Source organism: Marmota monax, unplaced genomic scaffold (assembly GCF_021218885.2).
Source record: "Marmota monax isolate L192 unplaced genomic scaffold, Marmota_monax_Labrador192_F-V1.1 WCK01_AAM20220418_F8-fsc00052, whole genome shotgun sequence".
NCBI classification, from domain to species: Eukaryota; Metazoa; Chordata; class Mammalia; order Rodentia; family Sciuridae; genus Marmota; species Marmota monax.
The window spans coordinates 5,704,486-5,720,935 of record NW_026693473.1 but is presented as its reverse complement, the minus strand read 5'-3'; the positions used below and the strand labels follow the sequence as shown (position 1 = coordinate 5,720,935).

At 38.7% G+C, this 16,450-nt stretch overlaps 1 protein-coding gene and 1 pseudogene across 15 annotated transcripts in view; one reads left to right on the top strand and one right to left on the bottom strand.

Annotated features, from left to right (window-relative positions):
- Positions 1 to 16,450, bottom strand: part of Kalrn (kalirin RhoGEF kinase) — a 636,773-nt gene that overhangs the window by 7,533 nt on the left and 612,790 nt on the right. For all 15 annotated transcript variants that reach the window (XM_058583507.1, XM_058583505.1, XM_058583504.1 and 12 more), the window contains 4 exons: positions 16,194 to 16,358; positions 14,244 to 14,322; positions 7,523 to 7,723; positions 178 to 316 (listed from right to left, as the gene is read on the bottom strand). In XM_058583507.1, coding sequence (XP_058439490.1) covers positions 178 to 316; positions 7,523 to 7,723; positions 14,244 to 14,322; positions 16,194 to 16,358 — 584 coding nt within the window. The remainder of the gene's footprint in view (positions 1 to 177; positions 317 to 7,522; positions 7,724 to 14,243; positions 14,323 to 16,193; positions 16,359 to 16,450) is intronic.
- On the top strand, positions 3,892 to 4,589 carry LOC124101802 (ras-related protein Rab-1A-like; annotated as a pseudogene).

The window sequence follows — 16,450 nt, the reverse complement described above, 5'->3', positions numbered from 1 at the left end:
GTGTTCTCATTCATTCATGAATAATGCACTAAGTTGTGAGAAAACTTCATTTCTGTTTAATAGCCAAATGATCCTAATCTAAGTAAATGAAATGAATTCAAATTTGCATTCCTCAAGGGTAATGACTTGTAAGTTGCACTTGGCTGTTTCACTGTCAGGGTTGTTATTTCTTATTACCTTTATGTCCAAATGTGCAACCCGGCAGTTGTGAAGGTACTGCAGAGCCTCCATGATGTCTCGAATGTAGAAAGCTACTTTTTCCTCCATCAGCTCATCATGATTCATAAGATAGTCTAAGAGCCGGCCATCATCCATCCTGAAAGTGGGGAGCAAAAGATAAAGGAAATATTTTGAAGAAACAGAAAAATAACATGTAGAAAACTCAAAGTCTCTAAGATCTCTTTTATTTGTAAATGAAGATCAATATTGCAACACATGCATGTATTAGAGTCCAGAGTAAATGTAGTGTTCAGAACTAAATGTAGTTACAAACGTGATGAGCTTTGGAGAAGCAATCAATGCAACAGTTGTTTAAGAAATACTGTTTCATATTTTTTAAAAATATTGTTTAGTTGTGAATGGATATTTATTTATTTATATGTGGTGCTGAGAATCAAACTCAGTACTTCACACATGCTAGGCAAGTGCTCTACCACTGTCATAAAAATTGTGCTTGTGTATGTGTAATAAGAATTGTAATGCATTCCATTGTCATTTATTTTTTTAAAAAATCAATTAAAAATACTTTTGCAAAAAAAAAAAGAAAAAACAAATACTGTTTCATTGAGTGTTAAGATTGTTCACATGGAAAGAGATTGGACATCCCTTTTAGAAGTTAGATTGCAAAATAAAGAAAGCCTTAACCAAGACATCAGCAATATTCTGATTAACTGGAGTCCTACACTAGTGCCTACACTAGTGCCATATATGTTTTACAAACCATTTTTATATGTCTATTTCTTAGTTCTTGTTTTTTTTTTTTTTTTTTGTGTGTGTGTGTATGGTTCTGGGGATTAGAACCCAGGTCCTTGTGCATGCAAGGCAAGTACTCTACCAACTGAGAGTTACATCCCTATAACTGAACTGTATCCCTATCCCTATTTGTCAATTTCTTAGTTGGGGAAAATAGAAAACAGGCTAAGCTTGTTCTTGGCATTCTTTATCTCTTTTTGAATCCTTTGCCTTTCAGCAACTGTGTAACTTTAAAGACTGTCATTGAAGACATAACAGTGCAGCATGCCATGCCTGGATCTGGATCTTGGATCTGCCCCCTGACCCCTGGTGTCATTTAAACTCTCTGGGTTTTGGCTTCCTGGAAGAATGCCATTTTTAAAGTAGGAATAATAGTTACCACAGAAGATAATACTGCCTATTTGATTATGAGGATTGTGCAAGGATGAAGTGAGACAATGAGGTATTTAAGCATGATTGGTAGCACTTGTATCTATTTTCTATTTTCAGGTACTCTGTGTCTTTTTATTATAAGAAGTGACCACAGTTTTTTTTTTTTTAATTTTTTTTAATATTTATTTTTTGGTGTAGATGGACACAATACAATGCCTTTATTTTTATGTGGTGCTGAGGATCGAACCCGGGTCCGGCCCATGCTAGGCGAGCACTCTACCACTGAGCCACAATCCCAGCCTGTGACCAAAGTTTTTAATGTGCCTGGGCTTTTAGGGCCACATCCCAAGGAAATGCCCAGCCAGAGGAGCTTGATCCAGGGTCACAAATTGCTTTCAACCACAACTGAAATTCTCTGGCCAAGTTTCCAGTTCTCTCCTCTAGTTCATTCCCTTCCTCTGGTTCCCTCTATTTTCTTGACGGGAGCATAGGACTGATGAAGGGCTCATTTGTCTTCCTTTGATCCTATTGGGGGTGGGGTAAGAACGGGAAGAATATCCATAGTACAGAGTTGTGACTAGAAAGTAAGTACACACCCCTGCTTATGTTTAAATATTAACCTAGGATTAGTTTTTGATTTGAAATTTATCAACTCTTATTCAAGGTAAAGGTCAAGGGTGAGCGTCTCCCTTGTTTCTTCCTTTTTCACTGGCTTGAATACACAAACTTCATCAACTTGGAAGTCATGTATTGAGAAGAAAAGAACCAGTGGAGGGAAGGATTCTAAATTTCCATATCACCACTTGGGCTAGAACTGATAAGGAACATTTGTTCAGTAATCAGTATGTACAAAATGAAATTTATATAATTTTCAAACGATTATATATTAGTAGCATTACTCTGTTGTGTTATTAAATACATGAATTCTCAATATGCAAAAAAAAAAAAAAAAAAGGAATGGGAAGAATAGAGTGCAGCAGTGGGCTTGTTAAATGTACCCCGCCGAACTTCTGGGAGCTATTACGGAGAAATTTACAGTAGAACTGCTCCAAGCACAAGCAGTCATGGCACAACCAGAAGTTTCAGACACCGAGTTTAACCTTAGAGCTGTAGAATAATGAACAGCCCATACTCCCACCTGAACTAGGGAATCTCGGAATCTCAGAATCTGGTCATGCAGTTCTATCAGAAAATTTTTTTTTTCCATACCGGGGGCTTGATAGTTGAGTGAACTTGGGGGTACTCAACCACTGAGCCACATCCCCAGCCCTATTTTATATTTTATTTAGAAACAGAATCTCACTGAGTTGCTTAGCTCCTCACCATTGCTGAGGCTGACTTTGAACTCATGATCCTTCTGCCTCAACCTCCCTATCTGCTGCGATTACAGGTGTGCGCCACCGCATCCTGCTCTATCAGCAATTCTAATAGCAAAGGGGAGACTCACAGTCACAGCACAACCAAGATTCAGTTAATTTAGCTCAGCCACTGCCTCCCCACAAATCTATTCTGAACCTCAAGTCCAACCACATACCTTTCTATTTCTATGGCAACCTTCTCTAATGCATGGTTCCTGGTATTTACCATGCTATATTGAAATCATCCATTTCTCTCTTGGTCTTAATCATTAGACTTATAATTTCTTGAAGACAAGAACTATATACCTTTTCTCCTTTATTCTCTAGAAAACCTGGAATGAATGAAATCTTTTGGCAGTCAAGTTCCACCCTAAAAGAATTCCTTGGGTAGAAGACTGGGGATGCCAATGCAGTTGAATGATGTACAAATTCCTCTCTTTCATTTCAATTTCATTCCTGTCAGTTGGCCCATTGTCAATAAGCTCTTCTTAAATTCCTGCTCACCCCCAAAGCCCATAATAGAAGAAAATGAAAATTGGAATGAAAAATGTATACAAAATTTCAGTTAGAAAAATAAGTTCTGGTGTTTCTTTTTGCATAGTAGGGTGATAAGAGCCAGAAAGAATTTTGAGTGTTCTTACCACAAAGAAATGATAAATGTTTAAGGTGACAGATATGCTAATTACCCTGATTTGATCATTACGCAATGTATACATGCATTGCATATCATATTGTACCCCATAAATAGGTACTATCATGTGTCAATCAAAAATAAAATAAAATTCATCTGATTCTTGACAATGGCACTAAAAACACACATGGAGAAAAGACAGCCTTTTTAACAAATGGTGCTGAGAAAACTGATTATCCATATGAAGAAGAATGAGACAAAGTCCCTATTTCTCACCCTGCACAAAATTCAACTCCAAATGGATCAAAGATCTAGGAATTGGACCAGAACTTTGCAACTTCTAGAAGAAAACATAGGGTTGACACTCCAAGATACAGATGCAGGCAGCAACTTCCTTAACAGAAGTCCTAAATCTCAGGAAATTATACCAAGAATTAATAAATGGGATTTTGGGTGGAAGCAATAGCTGGGTAGTGGCAGCTGCTGATTGTGCTCTAAAGGAGTGGAGTGAGGGATGATGTAAGGGTGGCAGTGGTAGCAGTGACAGCTGCAGTGACCATGTCCAGCATGAATCCCAAATATGATTATTAATTCAAGTTACTTCTGATTGGCGACTCTGGGGTTGGAAAGTCTTGTCTCCTTTTTAGGTTTGCAGATGATACATATACAGAAAGCTACATCAGCACAATTGGTGAGGATTTCAAAATAAGAACTATAGATGGGAAAGCAATCAAGCTTCAAATATGGGACATAGCAGGCTAAGAAAGATTCCCAACAATCACCTCCAGTTATTACAGAGGAGCCCATGGCATCATGGTTGTGTATGATGTGACAGATCAGGAGTCCTTCAATAATGTTAAACAGTGGCTGCAGGAAATAGATCGTTATGCCAGTGAAAATGTCAACAAGTTTGTTGGTAGGGAATCCACGTGATCTGACCACAAAGAAACTAGTAGACTACACAAAAGCAAAGGAATTTGCTAATTTCTTTGGAATTCCATTTTTAGAAACCAGTGCTAAGAACACAACAAATGTATCACAGTCTTTTATGATGATAGCAGCTGAGATTAAAAGCAGGGACCTGGAGCAACAGCTGGTGGCAGAGAGAAGTTCAATGTAAAAATTCAGAGCACCCCAGTCAAGCAGTCAGGTGGAGGTTGCTGCTAAAATTGACCTCCATCCTTTTCTCAAAGCAATGAATTTGCAATCTGAACCCAAGTGAAAAAACAAAATTGCCTGAATTGTACTGTATGTAGCTGCACACAACAGACTCTTACCATCTCTACAAAGGTCAGATTGTAAATGGTCAATATGGACTTTTTTTTTGTTGTTGTTGTTGTTGTTGTTCCCTTGACTCAGACAGCTAACTTCATTTTCAGAACTGTTTTAAACCTTTGTGTGCTGGTTTATAAAATAATGTGTGTAATCTTTGTTGCTTTCCTGATATGAGACTGTTTCCCGTGGTTGGTTAAAATATATTTTGTTTTGATGTTTATATGAGCATGTTTAGATGTCGGGTTTAGTCTTCTGAAGATGAAGTTCAGCCACTTCCTATCAAACAGCACAACCAGTGTCTGTTACTTTCTATGCATAAAATTTAGTGAGATGTTCTATTTAAGTTCTGATTTGCTAGTTCTTCCTTGTAAAGTTATAAATGGAAAGATTACACTATCTGATGAATAGTTTCTTCATACTCTGCATATAATTTGTGGATGCAGATTATTGCAATTTGTTGCACACTATGTAACAAAATAAGTGAAGATATGTTTAATAAATATTATACTTATTGGCAGTAATATCAAACTGTATGATGATAAGTATTGTTTTAATTCTTATGATTAAAGGGAAATAGAGCCTTGCATTCTACTGAAAACAGCCATTTCTGTGTGCAACCAGGGCATCTAGGCCTACCTATAGTGCAGCATCCAGTTATTTGCCTTTTAGATAACAGACCTGATAAATGACCTAGGGCAGCTTCTGTGCTGCGTATGGATTTAATAAATTTTAGTGGTTTAAGAAGCTCAAATTGTATGGAAAACAAGTTTAGAATGCATGCTGTCTAGCCCATCATCTCTGATTCTTTTCTAAAACCATTTGAAATGGCTCCACTCATCAAGAGTTCCTTAATTTATCTGTGGTAGCAGTGAAGAGCGGCACACCCTTCCTAACTGGCAAATGATCAGATAATGTGTGTTGAAGTTTCTTCCATCCTCTGAGTCAGATGACAACTATTTTGTCCTTCACAATTGTATAACTCATGTTAGAGAGTTTAAACATTAAAGTAGAAAGCAGGAAACTTGAGTCCCCTAATTTTAGAAATTATATCCCTAAAAATTAACTGAAAAAATACATGCCGGGTGGGAATTACAAATAAGAGAAATATAATTATTTTCAGTGAAATTTTACATGTGTGAAAATTTTGTTAAATAGTTCCTTCAAGGTCCTAGGGCTTTTTAAAAAATATATATTGTGGGAAATGAGTCTTTGGCTGACACTACCATTTTAAGATGACAGAAGTCAAGGATTGTTTCTTTAGGGTAAAGCAGCCAAAACATTCTTCACAAAGGGGCTTGGGATGTGGCTATTAGGAACACATTTTATTGTGGGGTCTTTAATGAGAAAATTTAAGTTAAAAACAAGCCAAAAATTCTAGTTTTTTTTTTTTTTTAATTTTTCACTAAACAGGCAGTTGAAATGCATGGTACAAAAATAAGTGGTAATATTATTGTAAAAATGAAATGGAGAGAATAAATATTCAGTTTAATTTTCCATCTATGAGAATTTCACAATAAAATCACAGTTTACTTTGTAAAAAAAAGAGTTAATAAATAGGATGGCATCAAATTAAAAACTTCTGCACAGCAAAGGAAAAAACAATATGAAGAGAGAATCTACAGAATAAGAGGATAAATATCCAGAATACATAAAGAACTTTAAAAACTAAGCACCACAAATGATAATTAATGGGCAAATGAATTAAAGAGATACTTCTCAAAACAAGAAGTACAAAGGGTCAACAAACATGAAAAAAATGTTCAACATCATTAGCAATTAGGAAAATGCAAATCAAAATTACACTGAAGGTTCATCTCACTCTAGTTAGAATGGCAGCCATCAAGAATGCAAACAATAATAATGCTGGAGAGGATGTGGATGGAAAAGGAACATTTTTACAATTTTTGTGGGATTGGAAATTAGTACAACTACTATGGAAATCAGTATGAAGTTTCCTCAAAAAAACTAGGAATGGAACCACCATATGATCCAGCTATACCACTCCTTGGTGTTAATCCTAAAGAATTAAAGTGATCATACTATAGCAATACACACACACTCACGTTTACAACAGCAAAAGTCACAATAGCCAAATTATGGAACCAGCCCAAGCATCTGTCAGTGGATGAATGGATAAAGAAAATATGGTATCTATACACAATGGAGTTTTATTCAGCCATAAAGAAGAATGAAATTAAGTCATTTGCAGGAAAATGGATGGAACTTGAGAGAATTATATTTAGAACAAGTCAGCCAAACTCAGGAAGTCCAAGGTCCTATGTTTCTCTCACATATGGAAGCAAGAGAGGACAGGTGTGGGGTATGGGGGTCTCAAGAGAATTGAGGGGAGATCATTAGAGTAACAGGGGAGTGAGAAGGATAAGGAAATGGGAAATACTGGGGAATGATATTGACCAGGTTACACTGTTATGTTGTGTGCATGTATGACTATGAATATGAATCCCACTATTATGTATGATTATAAAGTACCAATAAAAAGATCTGGAAAAAAATAAAACTAAAAACAGAAAAAAAGAAAACTGAGTGAGACATATATGTGTTGAAGTCCAGTTTCTCCACTTCATAGTTTTAAAGAGCTAGTTTTCTTATCCTTGATTTCCTTTTTTTAAAATATTTCTTTCTTTCTTTTTTTTTTTTTTTTAGGTGGACACAATATCTTTACTTTACATTTATGTGGTGCTAGGTGAGCACGCTACCACTTGAGCCACATCCCCAGCCCTTATCCTTGATTTTCTAATCTCCAGAATATGAATAGCATTTATATAAAATGGAATGAGCGCATGTTACATACTATAAAACACTGTGTAAAATATGACTGTCTTTTCCATTCATTGTGAGCAGTAAATAACCTAAGTAGATGGGGACCACCCAGAGAGACAACATCTATACTTACAGTTCCAAAATCAGGATGTAGGATGTGGGGGACTCATAGGTGTCATGGAGAGTGACGTACTGGGGGTGCTGCAGATGCTGAAGCAGGGCAGCCTCGTGGGCAGCCTGCTCCTTCTTCTTCATTTTTTTGCTCACGAATTTCACAGCGACATCTTTGCGGGTGGCTTTGTGAATGCATTTTTTCACTATAGAGAAACGGCCTCTGGAAAACAGAAGAAGAAAGAGTTTTCCAAGATTCATGAATCAACTAGGTGTCATTTTATCTACGTGTTAAGTTGTGTGTGAAACGCTCAGACAATAACACCTTACAGGTTGACCATCCCTAATCCAAAAAATCTGAAATCTAAAGTGTTCCATCTGAAAGCTTTTGAGCGCTAACTGACACATCAGTTGGAAAATTCCACAACTGGCTTCATGTATTGGGTCACAGTCAAAATGCAGGTACACTAAAAATAACTTCATAAAATTACCTTCAGGCTATACGGATAAGGTGTGCATGAAATAGAAAAGATCCTCATCTTTAGACTTGGGTTCAATCCCCAAGGTATCTCATTATAGATATACAAATATTTATTCATCATTTTTTCAGGGGGATTGAACCCAGGGGTGCTCTACCACTGAGCTACACCCCCAGCCCTTTTATTTTATTTTTATTTTTTTTTAAGAGAGAGAGAGAGAGAGAGAGAGAGAGAATTTTAATATTTATTTTTTAGTTTTCGGCGGACACAACATCTTTGTTTGTATGTGGTGCTGAGGATCGAACCCGGGCCGCACGCATGCCAGGTGAGCGCACTACCACTTGAGCCACATCCCCAGCCCCCTTTTATCTATTTCTTAACCGTTGACTCATTTACTATATCTTCACTTTTGAAGAATATTTTGGCTAGATTAAAAATTCTTGGTTGTCTGGTTTTTCTTTCAGCACTAGGAGATATGGTTCTGCTACCATCCAACATCCATGGATTCTGATGAGGAATCTGTTCAAGTCACTGTTCCCCTAAATGTTATTATGTTATTTTTTCTCTTCTGCTTTCAATATTTTTCTTTATATTGATTTTCAGCAGTTTGATTATAATGTGTCTGGCCATGCTTTTCGTTGAGTTTATCCTGTTTAGGGTTCACTGAGCTTCTTTATAAATTTGTGTCTTTTACCACATTGAAACATTTTCAGCTATTATTTCTTCAAAATCTTTTACCTGCACAAATTACCTTCTCCTCTCCCTCAGGGGTTCTGATAAAGTGAACTTTAGATCTTTGGGGATTTTTCCCATAGATCCTTGCAATTGTGTTTAATATTAAAAAAATATTTTTCTCTCTGTTCTTCAGGTTGGATGATTTATATTTTTCTTCAGTTTCATTGACTCTATCTCATTCCTGCTGTGGAACTCATTCAGTGAATTTTAAAATTTCAGATATTGCACTTTTTTACTTATATAACTTCCATTAAAAATAATCTCCACTTCTCTACCAATGACTCCTATCTTTGCATTATTCAATTTCAAGAGTGTTCACCTTTATCTCATTGAAGATGGGTAAAACAGTGGCTTTAAACTCTGATCATTCCAACAGCTGGGTCATCTCAGAGTTGGCATCTGTTCATTATTATTTTCCCTTGAGAATTTTTCAGATTTTCCTGATTTTTGTTCTGTTGAATAATTTTAGATTAGATCTTGAACTTTTATGGCATTATCCTGTGAGAATCTGGACCCTATAAAATCCTCTGGAGAATGCTTTTTGTTTATTTGTAATGTTTAATCAGCAATGAACTTGGGTAGGTCCACACTGCAGGTTCCGTCTCACCTTCCGTGGGACGCAGTTCTATTGTCAGTTCAGTTTTCAAAGTATTTGCTATGCCATTTGGATCTGTCTCTCATGGGCACCACTCAAAGATCAGCCTGTGACTAATTCATCACTGCAGGGTAATGAGCTGTGGTTTATGTCTTTATTATTAGTTCTCAAAACCTTGCTGTACTTCTTTGGGTGTGCTCTGTACTGGCATGGCTTGGCTGTAGCCCAGGATTTGTGCTGTTTCATATGCAGAATAAGGGGGTTCCTCTCTTCTTTCTCCTCAGTGGTATTTCCCCTACATCCTTTGGCTCACAGGGGCCTGTTTTTGTGGTTATCTGGCCAGAGTGATGGGACTCCCTCAGAGTTTTAGCTTCCTGCATAATCACACAGTTTCACACGGCCAGCCGGCCCTGGGGTGAAGGGGAAAAGACCAGGCATTCCTCTGCCTGCTTCAGCTCAAAGGATCCCTTTTCCCTTTGCTTTGGCCAGAATGTGGGCTTTTCTTGGTGCTTTTGTTCTCTGTGCCTGCTGCACACTTCTCTGATTTGGCCTGCCCTTATGGTCAAAGGTAGGGAGAGAAAGGAGAAAGAAGAGAGCCGGACACAGTGATGCACAACGCACGCCTGTAATCCCAACAGCTGGGGAGGCTGAGGCAGGAGGATCATGACTTCAAAGCCAGCCTTAGCAAAAATGAGGAGCTAAGCAACTCAGTGAGACTCTGTCTCTAAGAAAAATACAAAATAGGGCTGGGGATGTGACTCTGTGGTCGAGTGTCCCTGAGTTCAAGCCCTGGTACCACCCACCCACCTAAAAAATGGCTGGGCATGTGGCTTGGTGGTTAAGTTCCCCTGGGTTAAAAAAAAATAAAAATAAATAAATATATCTAGAAGCTGTCAATACTTAATTATAAATCTGCTACTTTCCATCACTCTTAAACAAAAAATATTGTTTATTTTTAAAGAACAAAAATATTATAAATAAATTTTCTAATATCTTCAGAAAAAAAAAAAGGAGAGAGCAAGACAGACTCACTCCCACTGTCACTGTTTTTAAGTTTTAAGTTCCCTCTGTAATTTCCCTGCTGTTTACTTTTACCAGAATTCTTGGGTAACGGCTTTTGTAATGTGTCCAGTGACTCCAGCTGTCATCCATGGGGAGATAAAGGCTACAGTGGGCTTACTCCATCTTGGCTGGCATTGGGAGTTGGCTCCTTTTAAAAGTCCTGGACCAATAAGTCATTTGGAAGCTCTGAGCATGTAGGTGGAGTCTGGTGACCTTTACTGTAGGGTGATCTGTCTGCTATGAAATTGGAAAAGGCTCCAGGATCAGTGTCTTCAATCAGTGTCTTCAATCTGTGATTGAGCAGATTATCCACTGAAAGAGCTTCCCCTCTTCTGCCCAGAGTTGGGAGGCCTGGTGAGCTACTGCTGGAGGCCCTGCAGATATGAATGGGGTTCTCAGCTTCCAGCATGCATGTTGTCACAGTGTCTCTATTTTTAGTGTGATTCCACTGCCTTTTCTGGGCCTGCTATCTTACCCTCCTAGAATATAAAACTCCAGTCTTTCCTGGGTGGTGCAGGTGTCTGCAGCTGGGGAGGCTGTAGCCAGGACCTACACCTGCCTGGACAGGATCCCAGAAGGCCTGCAGGTAGGCATGGCAGGCTAACACAGGCATCTGTTGTCACTCTCTCCTGAGTGACAGGGACTTCAGGCAGCCCTTCCAATTTAGCATTCTCTTTATACCTACTTCCAGAAATGCTCAGTGCTGCCGAGGCCTGAGCCTTGGGGAATTCTGCTGCAAAGTCATACTGGCTCTCATTTGACCCCAGCAACTGACACAGATTGAGCATTCTCAGGTCTCATAGGTCCCGTGTCACTCTTTCTTTGGTTTTTCTGCTTCTAATGTTTTATTGTTGTCTCTTTATCTAATGTGTATGTTTAAAAAGATTCTTGTATTGTTGTTTTCCTGAATCTCAGTGTTTGTGAATGTCTGTGTTTCCCCTGACACACTTACCTGGAGGTCCAGTACTGCTGCAGGCAGTTGGTCAGCATTCCTATGATGCCCACCAGGCTTCCTCAAACTGCAAGGGCACCTGTGTAGCTTATTTTTGCTTAAATATGCCATGTTCAAGTGCTCTTTCCTTCTATGGGTTTGCTGTAGAAGTGATTTTTTTTTTCACCATGATTTTTATACTATTTAATTACTGGGGAGCTCTTTTTAACAGGACAGTCACATTAGCCCAGAATTCTAGGGTCAGATATGATGAGAAAATCAGCTCACTTCTATGGCCCTGGCACAGATATCTTTCATGTGTCTCATGTAAGAATCTCCATGTTTTTATTTCCATTCCGTTTAGTACATTTTGAAAGGATCTTCTGAAAATATGAGGACTATATTTAGAAGAGAGGAAAAGTTTCAGGCTGTTGGGGATTAAAACAAACTAAACAGATCAGGAAATTGATCTTCCTTCTAAGAAATATCAAAACATCCATTTTAGGTTTTAAAAAAATCCTAAGCCTATGGCTATCAATAGCAAATATGTGTCTCAGGGAAGAATTAACCAGGGCATCCAGGTGCTGGAACCAATTACAGTTAGAACAAGCTGGGGGGTTGATTTACTCATTACTGGGGTCAGATCTATTTTCAACATAGAAGAGCAAGCTCGATTTCAATGACTAGAGATTAAAAAAACAATAATTGCTATGATGAGAACCATGTGTTGTAAATGTGCTAGTGAAACAAGCACAGGACAATAGACAGGGAGCCCAGTGGCCGACTGGCTCCGTGTGCTTCCTAGTCATGGGACCCTGAGGAAGTTGCTGATCCTCCTTGAGCCCAAATTTCCTTTATTAGAAGTCCACTTAGACACTATCTCACCTGCTCTACACATTAGATTTGGTAATATCTACATTGTATTCAGAACACTATAGGTATTTGGAGAGAGGCAGCAGCAGCAGCATATAAATTTCCTTTGGCTCTTGTTTCTTCTTTTGGTTACACAAAGAAGAAAAGAAAGCAGACCTAGAGTTTGTCTTTGATGAAAGATACTATAAGGAAAGGATTCAAATTCCACTGTGACTTGGTCTAAGAATCAGAAACAACACAGCCTCTCACAACCACTCCAGTTAGTACCATCCATGCTTCAGGGAGTGACATCAGAGGAAGAGGTGAGACCAATGCTCCATTGTTCCTTGGTGCTCTTTTATTTATATAGCTGAGGTTGGTAGAGATTTGTAAGATGTACCCACAATTCTCTCAGCCAGGCCATCTGAGACCAATGTATGCACAAGGAGGACTTCTTTTTTTTTTTCTTTCTAGCAACTATTTTGTAGACCAGGTGATAGATTTTCATTATTCTGTTTAAAGTTATATTTTTATCCTTTTTATTTTTGAGGATATACTAAATGTTCTTTAACCAAAAAACCAAGAGAACAAATGAGAAAGGGAAAGAGAGAGGGATATAGAGTGTATAAAGGGGGAGGTATATTTGGATTAGAAACACCCAGAGAACAATTCATATGCTTGACACATGGACATATTTAGAGATCTATACTCAATAATTAGTCATATATTCCTCTCAAGAACACATGAAACTTTTTACAAAAATTGACCATGTACTACACATAGCACACGTCTGAACAAAAATCAAGGAATCAATATCATATACACTAAGTTCTCTTACCACAATGAAATAATCAGATATCAGGAAAAAAGGATAATTTAAAAAAATCTTGGAAATTTAAAAATCTCCTACATATTAAAACATTTTTTCCATTATAATTGAGTGTCAAGAAAAAAAATCATAGTTGGAAAAATAGATAAACTGAATGATAATGAAAAATGCCACTTGTCAAAACTCAGGCAATGTAACTGAGATAGGGATCTAGGATAAAGACAGATGTACTGAGTTGTAAAGGAAATGCCCACGAGTCATTGAGTAGAAAGTCAGATGTAAATCTTGGGTGACAAGCCCTTAGGCTAGTCCTTGTGAAATAAGGGAAATGCACTGGTGTGAAATTGTGTGGCTCCACCCTGCCCTCTCCTCTTCCCAGCCCCTAGCACCCACTCCCTCCAAATATTAACACCCCATACCAACAGGTTGCTGTTTCTCTCTCTGGAGGCAGCCCACATTCTCCCTTGAATGGTTATTTCCTGTTTTACCCCAAAGGCGTCTGTCTTAAGATTGTCCACATTCTCCCTTGAATATGTATCTGCTTCCTGAATAAACCTCTGTCTATGCCTTTGACTGGGGCCTGCTGAAATTCTTTTCTGTCATGTATGCAAGAACCCAGCTGGCCCTGAGTCAACTTTCCCATTTTTCTGGGAACTCCTCCGACCCTTCTTCAGAGACATCTCTTCTCCTGTGACATCTCTAGAATTGTACTTTAAAGAAAAATTGGAGGCTTAAGTTCTTACATTAGAAAAGAAGAAAGGCTGTGTACAACCAGAGATATGAAAAATTGTGCTGTATATGTGTAATATGAACTCTAATGCATTCTGCTGTCATATATAACAAATTAGAATAAAAAATATGAGAAAAAAATAAAAATAATAAAAAATAATAAAAATAATAAAAAGGGCTGGGAATGTGGCTTAGTGGTTGAGTGTCCCTGGATTCAATCCCTGGTACCAAAAAAAAAAAAAAAAAAAAGAAAAAGAAAAAGAAAAAAGCTTATTTTATGCATGTTTGTATTATATTTTGATTTGCAGAAATAAATCTAATATCTTTAAAAAAAGAAAAGAGGAAAGGCTGAGAGTTGATAAGGGAAGTATCTAATTTAAATAAGAAAAAGAATAGTAGAAAATATGCATTAATATTCTAGTTGTTTTCTTACTATAGAGAGAATGCATTTATAAAAGAAACAACAACAACAAAACAAGTCTTCCTTCTGCTATAGTGTTGCTGGGTATTCACAGAAATCTGTGTCCTTACCTTCCAATCTCATTCAGCTCAGTATAAGCGGAATCAAAATTTTCCTTCCAAGAAATGGTAGCACCATCTGCGGCCGCATCTTTGGGAGAGAATCCATTTGTGACATTGAGGTGTCACATGAGAATAAAGAAAAGGTCAGCAGAAGAGCTCCAGCATAACTCCAAGGCAATTCTCATGACTAAATATGGAGGCTACCTCAGTGGGAAAATGCTACAATTCTCTGGAATGTTATTTTGAAAATATCCCAGGGGAAACCGACATGACAGACTCCCTCTGTCATCTACTTAATCAACGGGGAAAACTCAGACAATCAGAAATGTAGCTTATGAATGTTTTAAAATAGGAATTTAGTAGAAAATATAAATATAGAGAGATGAAAACACTTTGAAGGCCTGGAAAGGTCAATGAGAGCCAGAACTATAAGGAGATGTGAAGAGAGAATGGGTGGGGGAGCTTTCAAGGTCAGGGAAGGAGAAAAGGAAAGGACTGTGTCCATGGCCTTCTACAAACCTCTCTGGCTCACCCCACTGTCCTCAGGCCTTCATGAGCTTAGCCAGTATATTGAATGATTTAACTCAAACATGCCTGAGCCAACTCAAGCAGCTTCACCACATATAATGTGCTAATTTCCTGCTAATTATTCATGCACACTTGTGTGCATGCATGCCCATCTGTATTTGTCTGCCGGGATCCAAGACTCCAAATTAGCAAAACATGAAAGGCACTGGGCACTGTGAGCCAGGCTGAGTTAGTGGCTTGGGAGGAGATGAGCCAAGCAGTTACCTCAGGCTGCCCACAGGCAACCTGGCCAAGGCAGAAGGTAGCTTATTCATATTGAATGCTGAGGACACCAAGATCCAAGGCCATGGTTTTCCAGCAAGTCCCAGGTCCCTGGGAACAAGTCAACGTTGCTGGAAGAGAACTGACTAGGCTGAGGTGGGGCTGTCGGACAGATTTCCAGATTCATCAGGGGAGGGTGTAGCCCAAGATGCTTGAGGGACTCTGGACTTTCCTTAACCCAAAGAGCCACAGGCCTGTTGTTGCCTTTAAGTACAGTGACACACTCAACTCTCTCCTGTCCCAACCATACAGATCACCTCCCTGCACTGCCTGAAATCTCACTCTGGAGATTTCTTCAGGTTGCAAGTTTCTTCTTTTAAAATGTCCCTGGGACCAAGGTGGGTAAACTAAATAAATATTATTATAACATATTCATGTTTGGGCTGGGGCTGTAGCTCAGTGGTAGAGTGCCTGCCTCGCATGTGTGAGGCACTGGGTTCAGTCCTCAGCACCACATAAAAATAAATAAAGATATTGTATCCATCTACAACTAAAAATAAATAAATAAATAAATAAAGATTTTAAAAAATTCATGTTTGGCTATATATATATCTTTGATAATTTCTAAATAAATCTAAAATAAAAATATATTCATGTTAAATAAAGAAATTCCAGTAGAGTGTGGTGGGCCAGGTATCAAACATTCATTTGGTAGTGAAATCTTCAACCAGGTTGCTTTTTTTTTCTTACTTTAAGTTGGCATATGGGATTGTCCCTGGCACTATGAAAAGTGCTTCAGCCTGGCAGAGTATCTAGGGAATAGCAGGCTTGGTATTCTTCTCTCAGAAGAAGACCAGATAGCACCCCTATGACTCATGACCCCAGCCTGTCCCTTTCTGTTCCTGGAAATACACCTGGTCCTGCAGGGAGCCTGGCAGGCCCAGGGTTAGCAGGGGTAGCAGCTAACCTCTGCTCCAAGATCCCTACAGTCATGCCTCATGGAAACACTTCATCAATCTTCTAAATGGTTACCTGACTGAAGCTGCCAAGCAGCTCTGGATCACCCCTCTCATGATGGGCTGATGTGACACTGAGCAGCTAGTGTGTCTAGGAGAGTGGGCAGGGTGCTGGCCTCCACTACGCAGGGATCGTAGGCCTGGTGGGACTCACCGTACTCCGGAAGTCGCACGAACTCCGAGGGTTCACTGGGAAGACTGATTCCCCAGGGGTTGCTGGCACTGACTCTGAACTGATAGGGACACCCAGGACTGAGGTCTTCAATGACAAGATAAGTGTCCAAGGTTGAAGCTACTGACTGCTGCCAGACCTGGGAACCTAGTGCATAGTTTTCAAGGAGAGAGAATGAGACAAAGCCAAAGTCACATTGTTTCAAAGACTTTCAACAAACAAAGAAAGGAAAATGGACA